The sequence below is a fragment of the Cnephaeus nilssonii genome (assembly GCF_951640355.1).
Source record: "Cnephaeus nilssonii genome assembly, chromosome: 3".
Taxonomy (NCBI): Eukaryota; Metazoa; Chordata; class Mammalia; order Chiroptera; family Vespertilionidae; genus Cnephaeus; species Cnephaeus nilssonii.
In genome coordinates this window covers 3,696,740-3,715,784 of record NC_137074.1, presented here as the reverse complement: position 1 = coordinate 3,715,784, position 19,045 = coordinate 3,696,740, and the positions used below count along the sequence as shown (strand labels likewise).

Sequence of the window (19,045 nt, the reverse complement as noted above, 5' to 3'; positions counted from 1 at the left end):
ACTCTTAATATATAAAGAACCTATAAAGCCATTAAGGAAAATACTAACACCAAAATGGAAAAACGGCAATGGAGATGAATAGATAATTAATAGATGAAGAAATGCAAATGAACAGTAAAGCAATTTTAAAAAATAAGTTTTTCTAGCAATTCAAAAAAATAGAAACATAATCTTTTAAAGACAGATACCATTTTCATTAATCAAAATAGCAGATTTTAAAAAAAAAACTTGTCCTGTATTACGGCACTTGATCTTGACAAGGGTGTGCTGAAATAAGCGCTCCTTCTTCTATCAGAAGACAAAATTATGCAACATTTGAGGCCCGAAGTTTGGCCTTATGTCTCAGGAGTCTTAGGAAGGTTCATTCATACCCTTTGGCCCTTACAGGAGGGCAGGCATACATCTTAAACAACGACCAGAACGTGGCTACAGAGTCCTGGGGAGGACTGTCCACTTCCGCCTGAGAGAAGCAAACCGGGGAAGACAGCCCAGCCGCAGAGACTTCCACAAATGTGGATGCTTTGCAGCCACCACAGACCCCGTTCTGAAGACTCGCTATGATCACCCCGGGAACCTCTCCCCTGTTCAGAGACCTCAGCAGCGACGGGCGACCTCCACTTGAGGTTTGCTCTGACCTGCTTGCTCCGTACACCACCCACCAGCTCGTCCCCGGGTCAGACACGCTCCCTTTCTCCAAATGCCTCGTCTCCCCATTTAGGACGTCCTCCTCTTTGGGGGCGTCTTGTATGGACACCATGTGGCCGCCTGGTCCCAGCACAGAATCGTGGACTCCCTGCTCCCCCCGCAGAGAGGGAGCCCCACACCCTCGCTTGCAGTCGCTGTGCGAAGGGGCAGGATGGGCTCCGGGGGTGCGGGGCGATCTCAGGCACCGGGAGGAGGGGCAGCAGGGGGGGAAGACACCCGGTGATGAGCCCACGGTGCACCTGCCTCCCCAGGCGTCCCTCAGGAGCAGCGCCACGCAAACCTTCGGCCACTTTCTTTCTTTTTTTAAATTTTTAAAAAATATCTTTTATTGATTTTTTACAGAGAGGAAGGGAAAGGGAGAGGGAGAGAGAGTTAGAAACATCGATGAGAGAGAATCATCGATCAGCTGCCTCCTGCACAGCCCCTACTAGGGATGTGCCCGCAACCAAGGTACATGCCCTTGACCGGAATCGAACCTGGGACCCTTGAGTCCACAGGCCCATGCTCTATCCACTGAGACAAACCGGCCAGGGCTCTTTTTTATTTTTTAAAATATATATTTTATTGATTTTTGCAGAGAGGAAGGAAGACAGAGAGTTGGAAACATGGATGAGAGAGAAACATCCATCAGCTGCCTCTTGCACACCCCCTACTGGGGATGTGCCCGCAACCAAGGTACATGCCCTTGACGGGAATCGAACCCGGGATCCTTCAGTCCGCAGGCCGATGCTCTATCCACTGAGCCACACCGGCCAGGGCTCTTCAGCCCTTTTCACTCTATGCCAGGGATCAAGACAGATCCATCCCCTGCCCTGCCCGTGGTGTGTGTGTGTGTGTGTGTGTGTGTGTGTGTGTGTGAGGGAGAGAGAGAGACAGAGAGACAGAGAGAGATAGAGGCAGGGGGGGGGGGGGGGAGGCAGACACGTGGTACCAACACTGCCAGGAGGGTGTCGCGGCAGAGGACTTTGGGAAGGGGTCCCACCTCGCCCGGGGTCTGGCGAGGCCTCGCTTGGAGGCGGCGTTGGCGCGTTGCGGGCCAGACCCACGGGCGGGCGGGAGCTGGGAGGCGGCGGGGCCCGGGGCAGCCAATGGAGGGCGGCGGGAGGGTGACTCCGGCCCGGCCTCCCCGCCAGTGTGTCCCGCGGGGACGGGCGGGCTGGAGCGCCGTCAGAATTTGGGGCTGCGACCCGGCAGGGGGCCCCCCGAGGAGCATCAGACCTGGCCTTTCCCACGGTCCGCTTCCCACGCCCCGGCCGCCACCTGCTCCGTCCTGGGCCACGGGTCCCCCGCCCCCTCCGGGCGCGTTGCGGCGGCGGCCGCCCACTCGGTCCGGGCGCAGCCGCGGGACGGCGAGGCCGGGAGGCCGGGGACGCGGCGGTGGGATCCGGGCTCGGCTCCCAGGTACGTGCGGCGCCGACCGGCTCCGGGGCTCCGTCTCCCCGGGTGGACGGAGGTGACGGGGCGCGGGCGCTGGCTGCTCGGTGGGCTCCCCCAGACAAGGCCCGGTCCTGCCTTTGCGCTGCTGCCCTCCCGGGGTATTCACGGGGGAGCGGTGTAGCCGGGGTGCTCCTCCGCTGTTTCCTTTCTCAGGGTGTGCGGGGGGGGGGGGGGGCACCCCGCCCTCCGGGGCCGGAATCCCGCCGGAAGCGGCTGCGGGAAGCGGCTCCTTCGCCGCCTCGCCGGCCCGCGCCCGGCCTCCCCGGGAGAAGGCGCCCGTGAGCCCTTCGTAGACACGGGCACACTCAGCCTGGCTGCGGAGCTGCACTGCCTGTCCCCCCACCCACCGGGTTTCCTGTGGCCGCACACCGCCGGCCGCGCTCCGGGGCTGGGCAGGGGCTTTGCAGAATCATTGTGAAAATCACGGCTTGACCTGCAAAGCACGGGCCCTCGACAGGGGGCGCTGCCGCCTCGCCGGACCGCGCCCTGGACTCTCCCCGCGGAGCCTCCGGGGAAGCGCGTTCAGCGACCGCGGGCGAGCGGAGCTGTGGGCGGGGAACGTGTGTGTGTGTGGGGGGGAGAGGTGGGAAAGAGGGGTGTCCCGAACCTCCCGCTGGGTCCTCCCACCCACTCTGCCCACAGACTGCTTCCAGACCCGTGACATTCCCCGCAGCAAAGGGCGATCGGAGGCACCGCTTTTGGTTTTGCGTAAGCAGCAGTCGGCTCTAACCGAGCGCGGCAGCGTCAGCTCCAAAGAGAAAATGTTCAGGTTGGTGGGGGGGTGGGGGGGGTGGGGGGGGAAGAGCAGGTGCAGCTGTCACGTGACTCGTCTGCCCCTTTCCACGGAATTTTGGGCCACGAGGCGGGGCCTCTGTGGGTCGCACCGCAGAGCCTGTAACCCCGGCGGAGTCTGCTTCTCCGTGGCTCCCCGGTGCCGCCGGCCCGGCCCAGCCCGGACACTGCCCACGGCCTGTCAGCGTGAGACCCTTTCCGGCCTCTCTTCTCCAGTTGTCCCCGGATAGCCCGCCGCTTGTCCCTCTGGTCTTTCTTGCCCCCAGATATGCTCAGGCCAGGGTTCCACCCAGCAAGTCACAAGGCCTGCAGTTTATACTCAGCTGAATGGTTTTTTTTTAAAAATATATATATATTTTATTGATTTTTTACAGAGAGGAGGGAGAGGGAGAGTTAGAAACATCGATGAGAGGGAAACATTGATCAGCTGCCTCCTGCACACCCCCTACTGGGGATGTGCCTGCAACCAAGGTACATGCCCTTGACCGGAATCGAACCTGGGACCCTTCAGTCCGCAGGCCGATGCTCTATCCACTGAGCCAAACCCGTCAGGGCTGAATGGTTTTTTAAAATATGTTTTTATTGATTTCAGGGAGGAAGGGAGAGGGGGAGAGAGAGAAACATCAATGATGAGAGAGTCATGGATCAGCTGCCTCCTGCACGCAGGATGGAGCCCACAATCTGAGCATGTGCCCTGACGGGGAATGGAACCGTGACCTCCTGGTTCATAGGTCCACGCTCAACCCCTGAGCCACAAGGCTGGGCCACAGTTGTATGTTTTTGTCCTCTGTCCTACACACAGGGCCCTGCTCTGAATTTTCTAATTAATGTGATGGACTCCATTCAAAGCAGCAGCCCAGGGCCTGACCCTGACTTCATTGCGTTGGGAGATGGCGTAACCGGAAGGGGAATTTCACCTGGTAGAGATTCCGGGCACCGTGACTGGCCCCGTGAGGACAGGTCTTAGGCAGAGGAGCTTTGCTGTGCCTGGGAAAGGCACTGTGGTCCGAGGGAAAGGAGCCCCGCTTTGTGTGGGCCGCGGAGCTGACTTTCTGCGCTGTTGCAGGAGGTAATACTACCCACCCTGGAGAGTGCTGCGAGGATGGAATTGCCTTGGCCTCCTCTTCCTGTTGACTTTGTGCAGGTGGCTGTTCCTCCATCAGAACAGTCAGCCGTCACCCAATGATGTTTCCGTCCACCACGGAGCATGTGTGACGGTGGTCCCCTGAAATCACAGTGGAGCTGCTAGATGCCTCTAGCCCAGTGACGTTAGCTGTCATAACCTTGCAGCTGCCGTAAGATACGCAGGTGCTTACGGTGATGCTGGTGTGCACACACCTACTTCGCTGCCAGTCAGCTATAGGTACAGTACGTGCAATTATGTACCATACGTCATACTGGACAATAATGACTATATTAATGACTATATTACGATTATTTACTATACTATACTTTTTATCATTAATGTTTTCTTTCTACTTACAAACATTTCTTTTTGCCGTGTAAACAGTATGCCATTACTTGGGCAGCAGACTCACCCATATCGACTGCCTCATTTTTTCTTGTGCTGGATTTAATCTCGTGTTGTTTTATACAGTGACATGCTGTGCAGGCTGCTCCCTAGCGTGTGTGTAAGGGCACACTGTGCTGTTTGTACAACCATGGGATCACCTCAACACATTTCCCAGCACGTATCCCCGTCCTTAAAGGGGTACACTCGGCGCAGCGTGCTCACCCTCCACTGGTGCCCAGTGGATGCTCAAACTCTCAAGCTGTGGAGACAGGCACCTGCCCCGGGCCACTGAATGCATTCGTGTGTGTGTGTGCATATGCGTGTGTGTGCATGTGCGTGTGGAGTCGGGCGTCAGGCAGTATTTGAACCCAGAACGCCTGACTCCAGACCGTGGCCTCTATTGCTTCACTATGCAAACTGCAGCTCACGCAGGCTCCCCCGGGGGCTGCTGCAGGGGTGGGGTGGGAGTTGGGGTGTGTGCAGCTCCTGATGTTTTTACCTCATTTTGGTTGTAAAGGTTGTAGTCAATTTCCACATTCATTTATTTGACCTCCCTAACCCTGTAAAAGAGACCTTACTTCTGGGAATGGGACAAGGTCATTAGGAAGACAACAGTGCCCTTGGAGCAAGCAGAGCTCACCTGTTTAGTTCCCTTCACCTCCGTTGAGTGATTTAGACCTTTGAGGCTGCCGAGTGCTAAGTGCCGTGTGTGTGTGTGTGTGTGTGTGTGTGTGTGTGTGTGTGTGTGTAGTTGTTTGAACCGTAATGGCCCCAACTGCAGGTCCTGTCTGATGGGCAGGAAATTGCTCACAGATGGCGATTCCCCTCCCCCAACCAGGAACAGATTCTGCCTGGGATGTTAGGGGCCACTCCCCTCTGCTGGATGAAGAGAAATTTGCTCTCAATGAAGAAAATTCTGTGAGCACCGCTTTCTAGCGGCCAACTGAGTAAAGGAGGTAACAGTGTTACCTCACTTTACAAATGGGTGTATGAGCCAGTTTCCAAAACTTTTTATTAAGCACCTACTGTGTGCTGGCACAGTGCTAAATGCCAGAGATATGAAGGTGAATAGGACATTACTGCAAACCAAATCCTCGGAAAGTGAATCACATTGCCATTGTATTGGGACCCCAGAATTTCAGAGCTCGAGGGGGAAATTGGGGGTACCACCAACGGAAATAAACAGGATTTGGGGTAGAGAGCAGTTGGTACTCCAGGCAGACGAAGTTCTAGGTCCACGTGGAAAGCAGGATGTGCTGTCAGTAACAGAGATAAAGAAATCACGGTAAAGAGGTAGTTTGTGGGAGAAACATGCTGCTTCTGAGATACCAGCAGAATATCCTAAAAGAGATATGCGGAAGGGAGGAGTGTGGCACTGGAGGCCGGGAGAGGCCAGAGCTGGCAGTGAGGGCCTGAGGTCACGCCCTGAGGGGTGGCCGCTGGAAGGGGCAGGCAAATGGAACTGCGGAGGAAGAGAACCGGTGAGGGCAGCAGCTGGCCAGACTCACCCGCGCCCCGTGGTTCAGAGGGAGAGAGACAGGCGTCCTGAGAACTGGATGGGTCAGTCTCCTCGGGCTAACAAGGCGGCTCATTTCCCCACCGTCTGAGGCTGGAAGTCCAAGATCGAAGTGTTGGCAGGGTTGGTTTCTTCTAATAAACACACTTACCATTGACTGTCAAATATTCAAAGAAAAGCTCTTCACATTTTATAGGTTTTTAAAAAAATATTTTTATTGATTTCAGGGAGGAAGGGATAGGGGAGAGATAGAAACACTGATGATGAGAATCACTGACCAGCTGCCTCCTGCATGCCTCCTACTGGGGATTGAGCCCACAGCCCGGACATATGCCCTTGACCGGAATCAAACCCGGGACCCTTCAGTCTGCAGGCCGACGCTCTTTCCACCAAGCCAAACCGTCTAGGGCCACATGTTATAGTTTTTGCCAACAAAAACCTCATGATTTCAAATAAGTATGTATTTCAATTACCTTTTCTCAGAGGGCACTTTAAATAGATGGTAATTCTTGAGTCTCTGGGATCTCTGAATATCATTTCATTTTATTAAAAAAATATTTTTATTGATTTCAGAGAGGAAGGATGTGGGAGAGATAGAAACATCAATGATGAGAGAGACTCATTCATTGGCTGCCTCTTGCAAGCCCAACACTGGGGATCGAGCCTACAACCTGGGCATGTGCCCTGACCAGGAATCAATCCATGACCTCCTGGTTCATAGGTCGACGCTCACCCACTGAGCTATGATGGCCGGGCTCTCTGAATATCATTTTAAATTTACAAACTTGTTTAGCAGTCCAACACTGTTGTGGAGGGAACAGATTTTTTTTTATTTATAAAACAGAGACTACATACTTTAACTGCTAAAAATGAACTGTTTATAGTTACCTAAAACTTCAGCTTCTACTCATTTCCTATTAAACAGGGATTTTTAAAATTTTAAAAACTAATCCTTCTCAGCTCTGGCCACTGGACTGATCAGCATGCTGAATTCTTCCCAGGTTCAGACAGAGCTAATGTCAATGTGATTGACTTCCTCTGGGGACGAGCTGTCATCTATTTAATGGGGGACAGGACAGCTTCCGAGGGGAGTGATCTTCTCTTGGTTTACACTCTGCCTTGTCCCCAGACCATCAATTGTGGGACATGCGTAAGGGCGGGAGAGTAGCGTCGGGGGTCCGGGAAGCCTTTTCTTAGAGAGAGCCTGTCCTTCTGATGGGTAACCGGGGAGTTGCTGGCTGGGGAGTGCACCATCTTCCCTGCAGCGACGGGCTTATAAATGACCAAGTCTCATTTTGAAATTCCTAGTCTGTGGTTTTACTCTCCACAATCTGGAAGACCCTTGTTAAGACTCTAGAGGAGTGGTCGCCGGTGGTCCGTGAGGTCTTAAAGGTTGGCGATCGCAGGTCTAGAGTAACCCAGATGCAGGGAGTAACAGAGGTGTAGACGTTAGCAGTGCTTTTCAAACTTGAATGCGGTTGTGAATCACCTGGGGATTTCGTTAAAAAGTGCATATTGCCCTTGGTTGGTTGGAGCGTTGTCCCATACACCAAAAAGGTTGCATTTTCGATCCCTGGTCAGGGTGGGTGCAGGAGTCAAACCGATCCATGTTTCTCTCTCATATCGATATTTCTCTCCCTCTCTAAAATAAATGAATCAATAAATCCATAAAAGCATAGCCTCTGGTGAGGACTAAAAAAAAAAAGTGCACATATTGACTTAGTGGGTCCAGGATGGGGCCTGGTATTCTGCATTTCTAGTGAGCTTCTAGCTGATACCAATGCTGCTCATGCCAAGGACCACTCTTTGAGCAGCAAGGGACTACAGGGTGTGAATCAAGTACACACACAGTAAGCTCCCCTGATGCCTTTTAAAAATTATATATATTTTATTGATTTTTTACAGAGAGGAAGGGAGAGGGATAGAGAGTTGGAAACATCGATGAGAGAGAAACATTGATCAGCTGCCTCCTGCACACCCCTTACTGGGGATGAGCCCGCAGCCAAGGTACATGCCCTTGACCGGAATTGAACCTGGGACCTTTCAGTTCGCAGGCCAACGCTCTATCCACTGAGCCAAACCAGTTAGGGCGATGCCTTTTTTAAAATTTTTTTATTGATTTCAGAGAAGAAGATAGAAACATCACTGATGAGAGAGAATCATTGATTGGCTGCCTCCTGCACGCCCCACACTGGGGATCAAGCCCTCAACCTGGGCATGTGCCCTGACTGAAATTGAACCCGGGACCCTTCAGTCCGAAGACTGACACTCTATCCACTGAGCCAAACCAGCTAGGGCTCCCCTGATGTCTTATTTGTGCCTCCTTTCCCTTTTCCATTGCTATCTGGGGGCAATGAAGCTAAGCTCCATCGTTTTAGGTGCACAGTTTTGATCCCCACATTTTCCCATGATGTCTTCTCAGACCAAGGCTTCTCAGGGCCAACCTGGGAAGTTCCCATTCTGGCCGGATGGGGTTATGGTGTCTGTGGGAAGGTGAGGTTGCAAAGCTCTTAAGGAACTTGGAAAACTAGAGATGCTGTGACCTTCAGGCAGAAGAGATGGCCTCTCCATACCGGGCAGGGGTGGGAGGCTGGTCCTTTGAGCTGAAATTCAGCAAACGTCAATGAGGCTATCTGAAGTGTGTGTCTAGGAAGACAGTAGGGCTTAGCGCGTTAGTAAGCTTTTTCACTTTCTAATTTCTGACTTGTAGCCCTGTGTCATCATGGAGGGGCTGAGTCCCTCCCCACAGGGGCTCGCTCACTTCTTTCTCCAGTGACACAGTTTTAGGTCTTGTTACTGTGAAGGGACCCACTTCCCACCTGTCACCGTCGGATCTGGCTTCAGCCCTGCGTACCGCTGTCTTCTATGTCTGGCCCACTGTGCTGCTTCCCTTGTTTTTGCGCTCAGTTATTTCTTCTTGGAGTCTTTCTCTCTTTAAAACTACTCTTGCTGTGTAGAATGGGAGAATTCCCTGTGTCATCTGACCAGAGGGCGGAGGTTCCGAACGTGGGTATTGTGCACTGCTATTTTAAAGCAGATGAGCAAAGGGTCAGGATACCTGAAAAACCTGTCCTCGGATTAAGTAAGACCTGGGAGCGGTATACTGGCTGCTTTTACTGTGTTATGCCACCCACTCACAGCAAAGGCGAGAATGGTGGTTGAGGCAACTGTTCTTTACTTGCGGCTGAGTTGCTCCACCTATGGTGTCCCTATGAGTGAGGGATGCCCCGTGTCTTGTCCTCAACACTTCCCTACACGCTGCCTTTGGAAAAAGCGAGGCTCCACGGGAGACATCGCATCCATGGCAGGAATAACCATGCTTCTCTTAGGGGACAAGAACAGTGAATCATAACTGATGTTCCCCAAAATGGTTTTAGGATGCTCACGAATTGCTCACGTAAAAGAACACCAGGCAGCCTTGTTACTCCTGATCTGTCTTTCACTTGCTTCCTGCCCTTACTTTAAAATAGGGCCCAGAAAAAAAAAGTATTATTGCATTGTATGCATTTACATAAATTACCTTAAAGCTCTTTTTGCAAGAAGGCCTCACCTTATTTTCCCACTGGACTGGGTGGAGGCTGTGGGCACACCGTGACTCCCGTCGGGTGCCGGTTAATGCTGTAAACATGCACAGCCCGGTCCTCCATCAGCCTCCCACCCGCCCAGGGAGGCCGGACCCCGGCCGACGCAGGCCAGGCAGCCCCGGGGCCTACCCGCTGGTGCTCAACTTACTCATCATCCCCACCTCTCCCCCCATTTCCCTCCATCACAACACACCTGCCCAGCTCCCCGGCCCGGCACCCCTTCTCTCTCCATCACGCCCCCCGCCTACCCCGCTTCCCCGCGGCTCCGCCTCTTCCGGCCGTCGGGAGGGCGGGAGGGCCGGCGACTGGGACAGGCGGGAGGGGAGGGGCGGGCCGGGCCGGGCCGGTGAGTTGGAGCGTCCCGGGCCCGCGCCCCGCCGCGGCCGGCCGGCCATGCTCATCACGCTGTGCTACTTGTACCTGTGGGCGCGCTGGGGGCGCCGGCCGGCCGCGCTCGTGCGCATCACGGTGCAGCGGCTGCGCGCCTCGCGCTGCTCCTTCACCTTCTGCGTGGCGGCCGCGCGGCCCCCGGAAGCCAGCGTGTGCCTGAGCCGCGGCGGCCGCGTCTTCTGCGTCGGCCAGAGCCAGGTGGGCGGGGCCCGCGGGGCGGGGCACCAGCGGTGGGGCGGGGCCTGCGGGGCGGGGCACCAGCGGCGGGGCGGGGTATGGGGGCGGGGCAGCTCTGGCGCGGGCGGGGCGGGGCCTACGGGGGACGAATCACCAGCGGTGGGCGGGGCCTGTGGGCGGGGCGGGGCAGCTCGGGTGGCGAGAAGGGCGGGGCACCAGCGGAGGGGGCGGGGCACCAGTGGTAGGGGGCGGGGCAAGCCGGAAGCGCCAGCCTGGGCCCCTCCTACCTTCTCCCCTCCACCCCGCCCGCCCTGTGCCCTGGGAGCCTGGGAAGAGCCCTCCGCACGGGGCGTCTCTGAAGTGCCCGGCCGGGCCCCCTGCACGCGATGCCCACGGAGCCCGGGTTAAGGGGACCAGAGATCCGAACACTGACAGGCGCGCGGGGCGAGGGCACGGACGCCGGGCTCCTGGTTCCAAAAGAGGCGCGTACCTGTGCGATCGCGAGGGCCATTGGCACCGAAGCCCGAGAGCGCTGCCCACTGAGCCTCCCGCCGTCCTCCCCTCCACTGTGGGCTGCAGTCCGGGTGAATGGATTCAGAGAAAGAGCACATTCTCAGCTTTCTGTCAGATATCTCCGAGCGACAAAAACTGCCTCCCTCCTCTCCTGTCAGTTGTGTCATTTACCAGCCAGGGCCTTTGCGCCTGTTCTATTTCCGTTTGCACAGTCTTTGTTTTGTTTTTTTTCCCAATTCTTAGCCTGGTGGCTACAAGTGCAGCCGCGCTGTGGCTTAATCTCAGCAAAAGCTCTGCTTCTCTGTAAAAGGAACAATAGTTCTTCCCGTTCAGCTATTGGAAATGGACTTGATTCACAGTGTGGTTCAGCGCAAATTTCCATCGAAGTCACTGATACTGTTTTCATGAATATTTCAAAGTGTTTTCTTTTCATTGGTTTCTTGCCCTTTCCTTCTGGAAAGTTGGCTCATTTTTAGCATTAAATGAGATTTTCTATGTGTGTAAAACCATAACACCCGAATGGGAAAATCTTATCTCAGGTCTTGAATATTTTGGTGAGGTTATGCTTAAGTATAGGATTGTACTGTTCTGCTAGCAAATAAAAAATACCCTTCCTTGTTAGTCTGCTGTAACACAGAACACTAGTATATACGTTATGTCTCAGATCGCTCAAAGAGAGCACCTGTCTGGTACCACCTAGGAGTGAAGTTCATTCACTACATATGGTGGACGCCTGACGGCTTAATTCTCTCAAGGAACCCTGATTGAGAAACAAGTCCAAGTGGGGGAAAATGGAGAGGTGGACTTTCCTATTGCACTGGCTTCCACACTGGATCATTTACTTTAAAAAATAAACTTTAGAGTGGACATTTTGAACATTCAAAAATATTCAGAGGTAAATGTCTTTAATTTTCTTGAAAAACAGTTTTACTCTTTTTTATCCTCACTGGAGGATATGTTTATTGACTTTAGAGAGAGAGGAAGGGGGCAGAGAGAGAAATAGATCGGTGGCCTCTGAGTCCGATCCCTGCCAAGGTGTCGAACCTGCGACTTAGTAGGAGCCCTGACCCAGAATGGAACCTGCAGCCCTTGGTGTACAGGACGTCGCTCCAACCAACTGAGCCGCCCGGCCAGGACAGTTGTACTTGTGAACATCTCCATGACTTGATTGGTCTTCCGCTAACTTCCATGACTGTAACTAAAGCTTTTCAGCCCTCGCCCACTGCTCCGGCCAAACCTGCCTTGGGCTTTCAAGGGATTCCATACCCCCAGTTCTCTGCATAGTTAACTTTGCCTCAGATCTTCAGTCAGACATCACTGTCTCACCGCCGGACTAGATGGGACCGGCCTGCTCTGTGCCCTCAGAGTTTAAATCACGGTTCATCTTTCTAGTTTTGTTTTTTTTAATTGCACCTGCTTTTATTTTTCTTCTTATTTTTTTAGATATGTTCTTAAAGCTATCATGGCTGATGGGAATGGAAGAACAGCCCTCTGGGCCAGGCTTCTGTTAGCAACGGGCCTCTGTCTACTAGGATGCACTTCTGAGCCTCATATATTTTTTTTAATATGTTTTTATTGATTTCAGAGAGAGGAAGGAAGAAGGAGAGAGAGGTAGAAGCATCAATGATGAGAGAGAACCATCGATCGGCTGCCTCCTGCACACCCTCTACTGGGGATCGAGCCTGTAACTTAGGCGTGTGCCCTGACCGGGAATTGAACCGTGACCTCCTGGTTTATGGGTCAATGCTTATCCCCTGAGCCACACTGGCTGGGCTCTGAACCTCATCTTTAAAAGTCCCTCCAAGCCCTAGCTGGTTTTGCTCAGTGGATAGAGCGTCGGCCTATGGACCAAAGGGTCCCAGGTTCGAGTCCAGTCAAGGGCACGTACCTCAGTTGCAGGCTCCTCCCTGGCCCAGACCCTGGTCAGGGTGCGTGCAGGAGGCAACCAATCGATGTGCTTCTCTCAGTGGTTCTCAACCTTCCTAATGCCGCGACCCTTTAATACAGTTCCTCATGTTGTGGTGACCCCCAACCATAAAATTATTTTCATTGCTACTTCATAACTGTAATTTTGCTACTGTTATGAATCGTAATGCAAATATCTGTGTTTTCCGATGGTCTTAGGCGACCCACAGGTTGAGAACCGCTGCTGTAGAGCCAGCGGGCTGCGTGCCTCGTTTTCTCTAAACAGTAAAGAATAGTAGCAACAAGCCCAAATTCAGAATCAATTAGTTGCTGACAAATATCTGGAGATGTTAAAGCTGTCCTGAGTCCTCTCGGGGAGTTTGCAGCTGCTTGTATAGCTCCAGTTCAACAAGAGCCGCAGGTGAGGGTGGTCTGCAGGACACCAGCTGAGCTTACTTACAGCCCCCCCTCCCCGGGATTAGCGAGGGGCGTGTCCGGGATGGTGAGTGAAGTGGCAGTTGTGGTTCGACATTAAACCCTTTGTCGGTGTTTTCCTTCTCTCCGTCCAGTCCATTGATGACTTGAACAAATGGGCCCTATATCTCGTTTCTCCTCTTATACTTGAAGCCGAACACATAGCGTTTGTGACGGAGAGCATTTGGGTGCGGGGCGAGGATCTGCAGAGGCCGGCTTCCCCGGCACGAACCGTGAGTAACGTGTTTTCCACCTGTTGGCTGTAAGGAAACTGTGTGTCTTAATTAAAACGCAATTCGTTGTCTGATGAGAGCTTTTTCCTGGCCTTTGTGACTCCCTTTCTTCCTGGATGTTTTGGGTTAAATGAAAATATGTAAGTGAAATTACTTTCCCCTGTTTACACTTTTTGTTTTGTTGATCCTCACTGAAGGATATTTTCCCACTGATTTTTAGAGAGAGTGGAAGGGAGGGGGAGAGACAGTTGATGTGAGAGAGACACATCAATTGGCTGCTTCCCGCACAGGCTCCGACCAGGGCCAGGGATTGATCCTGCTCCTTGCCGGAATCGAACCCGGGACCCTTCAGTGCACAGGTCGACCGATGCTCTATCCATTGAGCAAAACCGCCTCTAGGGCAAAACATTTATGTTGCTTTATGTTTTATCACTTTTTAAAACGTGGCTGCTGGGACACGGGGAGCTCCCCGTGTGGCTTGTGTTTGCGGCCCACACCAGGTTGTTGGGCAGCACGGCCCAGTGTCCCCAGGCCATCCAGGCCATCCTATGCCAAACCTTGGAGGCTGAGAGAACGGGCTTGCTGAGCCATGTGCTGGCAGAGAAGGACCAGGGCCTGGGACAGGCAAGCTCAACCACCAGCGTCCGGGCTGGAGGGAGGGGGGACATGTCTGCTGATTTCCAGCTGACGGGGCTCTCTCATCTCATGGGTTTGGGGCAAAAGATGGAAGTTGTTTTGAAAGAGTTTGCATTGGCCATCAATATGGGGCACGGGGGGGGGGGGGGGGTGGGGGGGCGGGCAGGGGGAAGCCGAAGCTCTCCGAGAGGCATCTCCCAGTCCCGGTTGGTCGTGGGCAAGAGTCTGGAAAGTTCATGCATGAGCAGGACGTGGTGGCGTCTGGCGGCTGGCATTTATTTATTTATTTTTGATAGCTGCCTAGAAGTTGATTCAAAGATTAAAAATTTTTTTAAAAATTGAATTTATTGGGGTGACACTGGTTAATAAAATTATATAGGTTTCATGTGTACAGTTCTACAATGTGTCATGTGTCTATTGTGTTGTGTGCTCACCACCCACAGTCAAGTCTCCTGTCACCATTTATCCCCCTTTGCCCTCCTCCTCCCCCACCCCCCTTCCCTCAGCACCACACTGTTGTCTGTGTCTAGGAGGCTGTTGTTGTTTCTCACCCCCCGCCCCCCCCCCAACTCCCCTCCCCTCTGACAGCTGTCAGTCTGTTATCTGTATCTGTGAGTTGGTTTCTATTTTGTTTGTTAGCTTATTTTGTTCATTAGATTCCACATGTAAGTGAAATCATATGGTACTCGTTTTCCTCTGACTGGCTTATTTCACCCAGCATAATCCTCTCCAGGTTTATCCATGTTGTTGAAAAGAGTAAGTTTTCCTTTTTTTTTTTTTATGAACCAGTAGTATTCCATATGTAAATGTATCAAAGCTTTTTTTAAAAATATTTTTTCTCTTTTTTATTTTTAAATATATATATTTTTATTGACTTCAGAGGGGAAGGGAGAGGGAGAGAGAAACATCAATGATGAGAGAGAATCATTGCTCTCAGCTGTCTCCTGTACGCCCCACATTGGGGATGGAGCCCGCAACCCCGGCATGTGCCCTGTCTGGGAATCGAACTGTGACCTCCTGGGTCATAGGTCGACGCTCAACCACTGAGCCACGCCGGCCGGGCTATCACAGCTCTTTTATCCACTCATCTACTGATGGGCACTCTGTTTTTTGAAAATATGTTTTATTGATTTTTTACAGAGAAGAAGGGAGAGGGATAGAGAGTCAGAAACATCGATGAGAGAGAAACATCGATTAGCTGCCTCCTGCACACCCCCCACTGGGGATGTGCCCGCAACCAAGGTACATGCCCTTGACCTGAATCGAACCTGGGACCCCTGAGTCTGCAGGCTGATGCTCTGTGCACTGAGCCAAACCGGTTAGGGCCTGATGGACACTCTGGCTGCTTCCACCCCTGCCACTAGCACAGCAGCCAGCGAGCGCCATCCACTTCCAGCCCTGAGAGTGGGGGACACGGGAACAGCCAGCTTCCTCCTTAACACTGAATCCAGAAATTTCCAAAGTCACTTCTCACATCCCTTAGCTGCAGGGGAGCCTGGGTAATACATCCTGTAGCCGGACAGCTGTGGCTCAGAGGCGCCCTGGAGGTGTGTGACTACAAGGGAGAAAGACAGACTAGAGATAGGGAGATAATAGCATCTCTGCCACAGGTACCCCATTGAACTTACCTTCTAAGGAAGATTTAATTAAGATCTCGCTTAATGGCGGTTTTGCTTAATTATTTTTTTTAAAATCCTCACCTGAGGATATGTTTATTGATTTGTTTTTTTTTTTTAGAGAGAGAGGAAGGGGGCGGGGAGAGCGAGCGAGTGAGAGAAATATCAACGTGAGGGAGAAACATTGATTGGTTGCCTCCCCTAGGCGCCCCGACCAGGGATTGAACCTACGACCTTTTTTTAAAAATATATTTTATTGATTTTTACAGAGAGGAAGGGAGAGGGATAGAGAGTTAGAAACATCGATGAGAGAGAAACATCGATCAGCTGCCTCCTGCACACCCCCGACTGGGGATGTGCCCACAACCAAGGTACATGCCCTTGACCGGAATCGAACCTGGGACCCTTCAGTCCGCAGGCCGACGCTCTATCCACTGAGCCAAACCCATTTCGGTGAACCTACGACCTTTTTGTTGTACAGGACGATGCTCCAACCAGCTGAGCCCTACCCGGCTGGGGTGCTTAATTCTTAATTTTCGGGGTGGCGGCGGGGGTGGGGGGGCGGGGAGGTTGTTGAAAGATGCCTGCCCACCAAGGGTGTGACCCAGTTAAGTCATTTTGCTGTGATCAGAGTGGGCGGGGCTGCGGCCGGGAGCTGGCTTTGTCTGAGCTGGTTTTCTGCCGCCCGGGCTGTGTCACCGAAGTCCCTTTCTTGGCTTGGGCTTCAGAACCCAACCAGGCGTTGCCGGCATCGCTCGCTGTCTTCTCACGAGGTCTGCAGGCCTGTTCGGGTTGATTGCTCGGTGGGATTTTGCCTTTTGGGGGCTCTTAGGAAACTATGTATGTATTTTTCACCAACTCAAAAATCATTTGAATTTGATGGTATCCTAAGATATTCAGTAGAAAATATCTTATTTAAGAGAGACTTTTACCTGATGAGATCTTACATTCTTTTGCATTAAATTTTTTTAATTGATTTTTTTTTTATTAGAGAGAGAGGAAAGGAGAGGGAGAGAAACATCGATGTGAGAGCATAACATCCACCAGCTGCCTCCTGCACAATCCCCGGCTCGAGCCCACAAGCGGGCATGTGTCCTGACTGGGAATCAAACCAGCAACCTTCCAGTCATAGGCCAACACCCAGCCAACTGACCCGCACAGTCTGGGGCCAGTCTGTCCCATTTTTAGGACGGTACAGCTCTTACAGATGTTGAAAACGGTATCTTTTTGAATCGGGGCTCTCTCAGGTGGCGATCACCGGTACCTCCTGGCCCCGCCATTGCCCGTGGCCGTGGCCGGGGTGAAGCTGCTGGAGCGGAGACACCACTGATCACTGATCACTGCCTGCTGCCCGCCCCAGTGCAGCCGCAGTCTTTGCTCAGGGCAGGATCTCTGCGCCCTCCTCTGAGGAACCCTTTGTTCAGGGCCGCCCAGGGCTTCCTTAGCTTTGATCTTTGGGAGCCAGCCTTTTCTTTCCCTGCCCTTGTCTTCCCATCTCGGAGTGCAAACGGGAAGGGAAGGGTCCCCGGGAGGCAAACACCTCTGGCCCCGGAGGAGACGCGTGACGCGCGGCTCTGCTTTGATCAGGGCACCCAGCTCCGCTGCCGCTGCCGGCGGAGTTTGCACGGTCTGTGGCTCCCGGACCGCGTTCCTAGAAAGAGGAAGTGCACTTGGGAGGGGAAATGGGTGGCCGCGTTGGAAACTTGATCGGGGACGTGTGTGTGTTGTTCTCTGCTGCTTCCTGTCCATCCCCTGGCTTTGTTTATCTCCTGCTCCTCTGTTCTTCGGCCGCGGAGTTAATGACCGGCTCCTTTTACACTAAGGGCTGACTCTGGGGTGGGGCTCTGCCCGCTTGCTCCAGCAGCTGCTACGTCGGCGTTGGGGCACCTGATGCTGGGCGGGTGTCCCCTGGGGCACCTGATGCTGGGCGGGTGTCCCCTGGCGAGCATCTCTGTGCTTTGATTGCCCGCTCAGAACAGAGATGGTCAGAACAGAGACGGCGCTCCGAACAGAGATGGTCCGAGCTTCGTGCGGGAGGCGGCACTGTCCCCTTTCAGGCTCCCCATTCACCCTCCGCTGAGAAGTCGGCTCTGGCCAAGGTGGGAGTTCCCTTCTCATCCTCCTGAGCTCACATCCTCCCTCCGTTCTCCAAGCTGGACGTCGGCTTGGCAGCAGCGGTTCTCAACCACAGGGTCGCGAGAACCGCTGCTGTAGAGCCTGAGACCATCGGAAAACACAGATATTTACATTACGATTCATAACAGTAGCAAAATTACAGTTATGAAGGAGCAACGAAAATAATTTTATGGTTGGGGGTCACCACAACGTGAGGAACTGTATGAAAGGGTCGCCGCGTTAGGAAGGTTGAGAACCACTGGTCTAGGGAAAAGAGGTCGGTGCCCCCAGCCCAATAGTCAGGTATTGCATGTTTTAAAAATTCTTGTGGCGCGCTAGTTGAAAATCACTGACTTAGCATAATGTATTTGAGATTCATGTATGTTGCACCATGTATCACTGCTTCATTCCTTTCATGGCTGAACCCATTGTATGAGTATACACCTTTTATTTCTCCATTCATCTGTTGATGGACGTTTGGGTTGTGTCCACTCTTTGGCTATTATGAATAATTCTGCTATGAATTTTGTGTACAAGTTTTGTGTGTGGACATGTTTTTATTTAAAAAAAAATATATTTTATTGATTTTTTACAGAGAGGAAGGGAGAGGGATAGAGAGCTAGAAACATTGATGAGAGAGAAACATCTATCAGCTGCCTCCTGCACACCCCCTACTGGGGATGTGCCTGCAACCAAGGTACATGCCCTTGACCGGAATAGAATCTTGTACCTTTCAGTCCACAGGCCAACGCTCTATCCACTGAGCCAAACCAGTTAGGGCTGGACATATGTTTTTAGTTCTGTTAGGTATATGCCTAGGAGTGGACTTGCTGGGTCATTGGTAACTCTGTGTTTAACTTTTAGAAGAATTGTCAAATTCTTTTCCAGAGACTTGTACCATTTTACATTTCTACCAGCAATATATTAGGGTTCGGGTTTCTCAACATCCTCTACAACACTTGTTATTGTCCATCTTTTTGATGATAGTCATCCGAGTAGTGGTGAAGTATTTCATGGTGGTTTTGATTTGCGTTTCCCTGATGACCGATGATGTTGAGCATCTTTTCAAGTAGTTATTGACACTTGTGTGTGTATATATATATATATATTTTTTTTTTTTTTGAGAAATGTGTTTCAGATCCTTTGCCCATTTTTAAATTGAATATTTGTCTTTTTATTGGTGAGTTATAGGAGTGCTCATATATTGTGGACACAAGTCTCTTATCAGATATATGATTTACAAATACTTTCTCCCACTTTGTTGATTGCCTTTTCATTTTCTTGAAAGTTTTTCTTGAAGCACAGACAATTTGTCTGTTTTTTCTTTTTTCTTTTGTTGCTTGTACGTTTGGAGTCCTAGCTGAGAAACCATCGCCTGATCCAAGGTCATGACACTGTGCCTATGTTTTCTTCGATGAGTTTTGTAGTTTAGCTCTCAT

At 52.2% G+C, this 19,045-nt stretch overlaps 1 protein-coding gene across 4 annotated transcripts in view; it reads left to right on the top strand.

Annotated features, from left to right (window-relative positions):
• The first annotated feature begins 1,838 nt into the window (after positions 1 to 1,838).
• Positions 1,839 to 19,045, top strand: part of HLCS (holocarboxylase synthetase) — a 173,121-nt gene continuing 155,914 nt past the window's right edge. The window contains exons 1-2 of one of the 4 annotated variants that reach the window (XM_079766666.1): positions 1,839 to 2,106; positions 13,102 to 13,239. Coding sequence is in view for 1 of the 4 variants with exons in the window: in XM_079766664.1 (XP_079622790.1) it covers positions 9,590 to 10,135; positions 13,102 to 13,239 (684 nt within the window). In the remaining 3 variants the exon portion in view is untranslated. Of the gene's footprint in view, positions 2,107 to 5,184; positions 10,136 to 13,101; positions 13,240 to 17,471; positions 17,591 to 19,045 lie in introns of those variants that run through there. The other 3 variants (XM_079766664.1, XM_079766667.1, XM_079766665.1) reach the window with 3 other exon arrangements.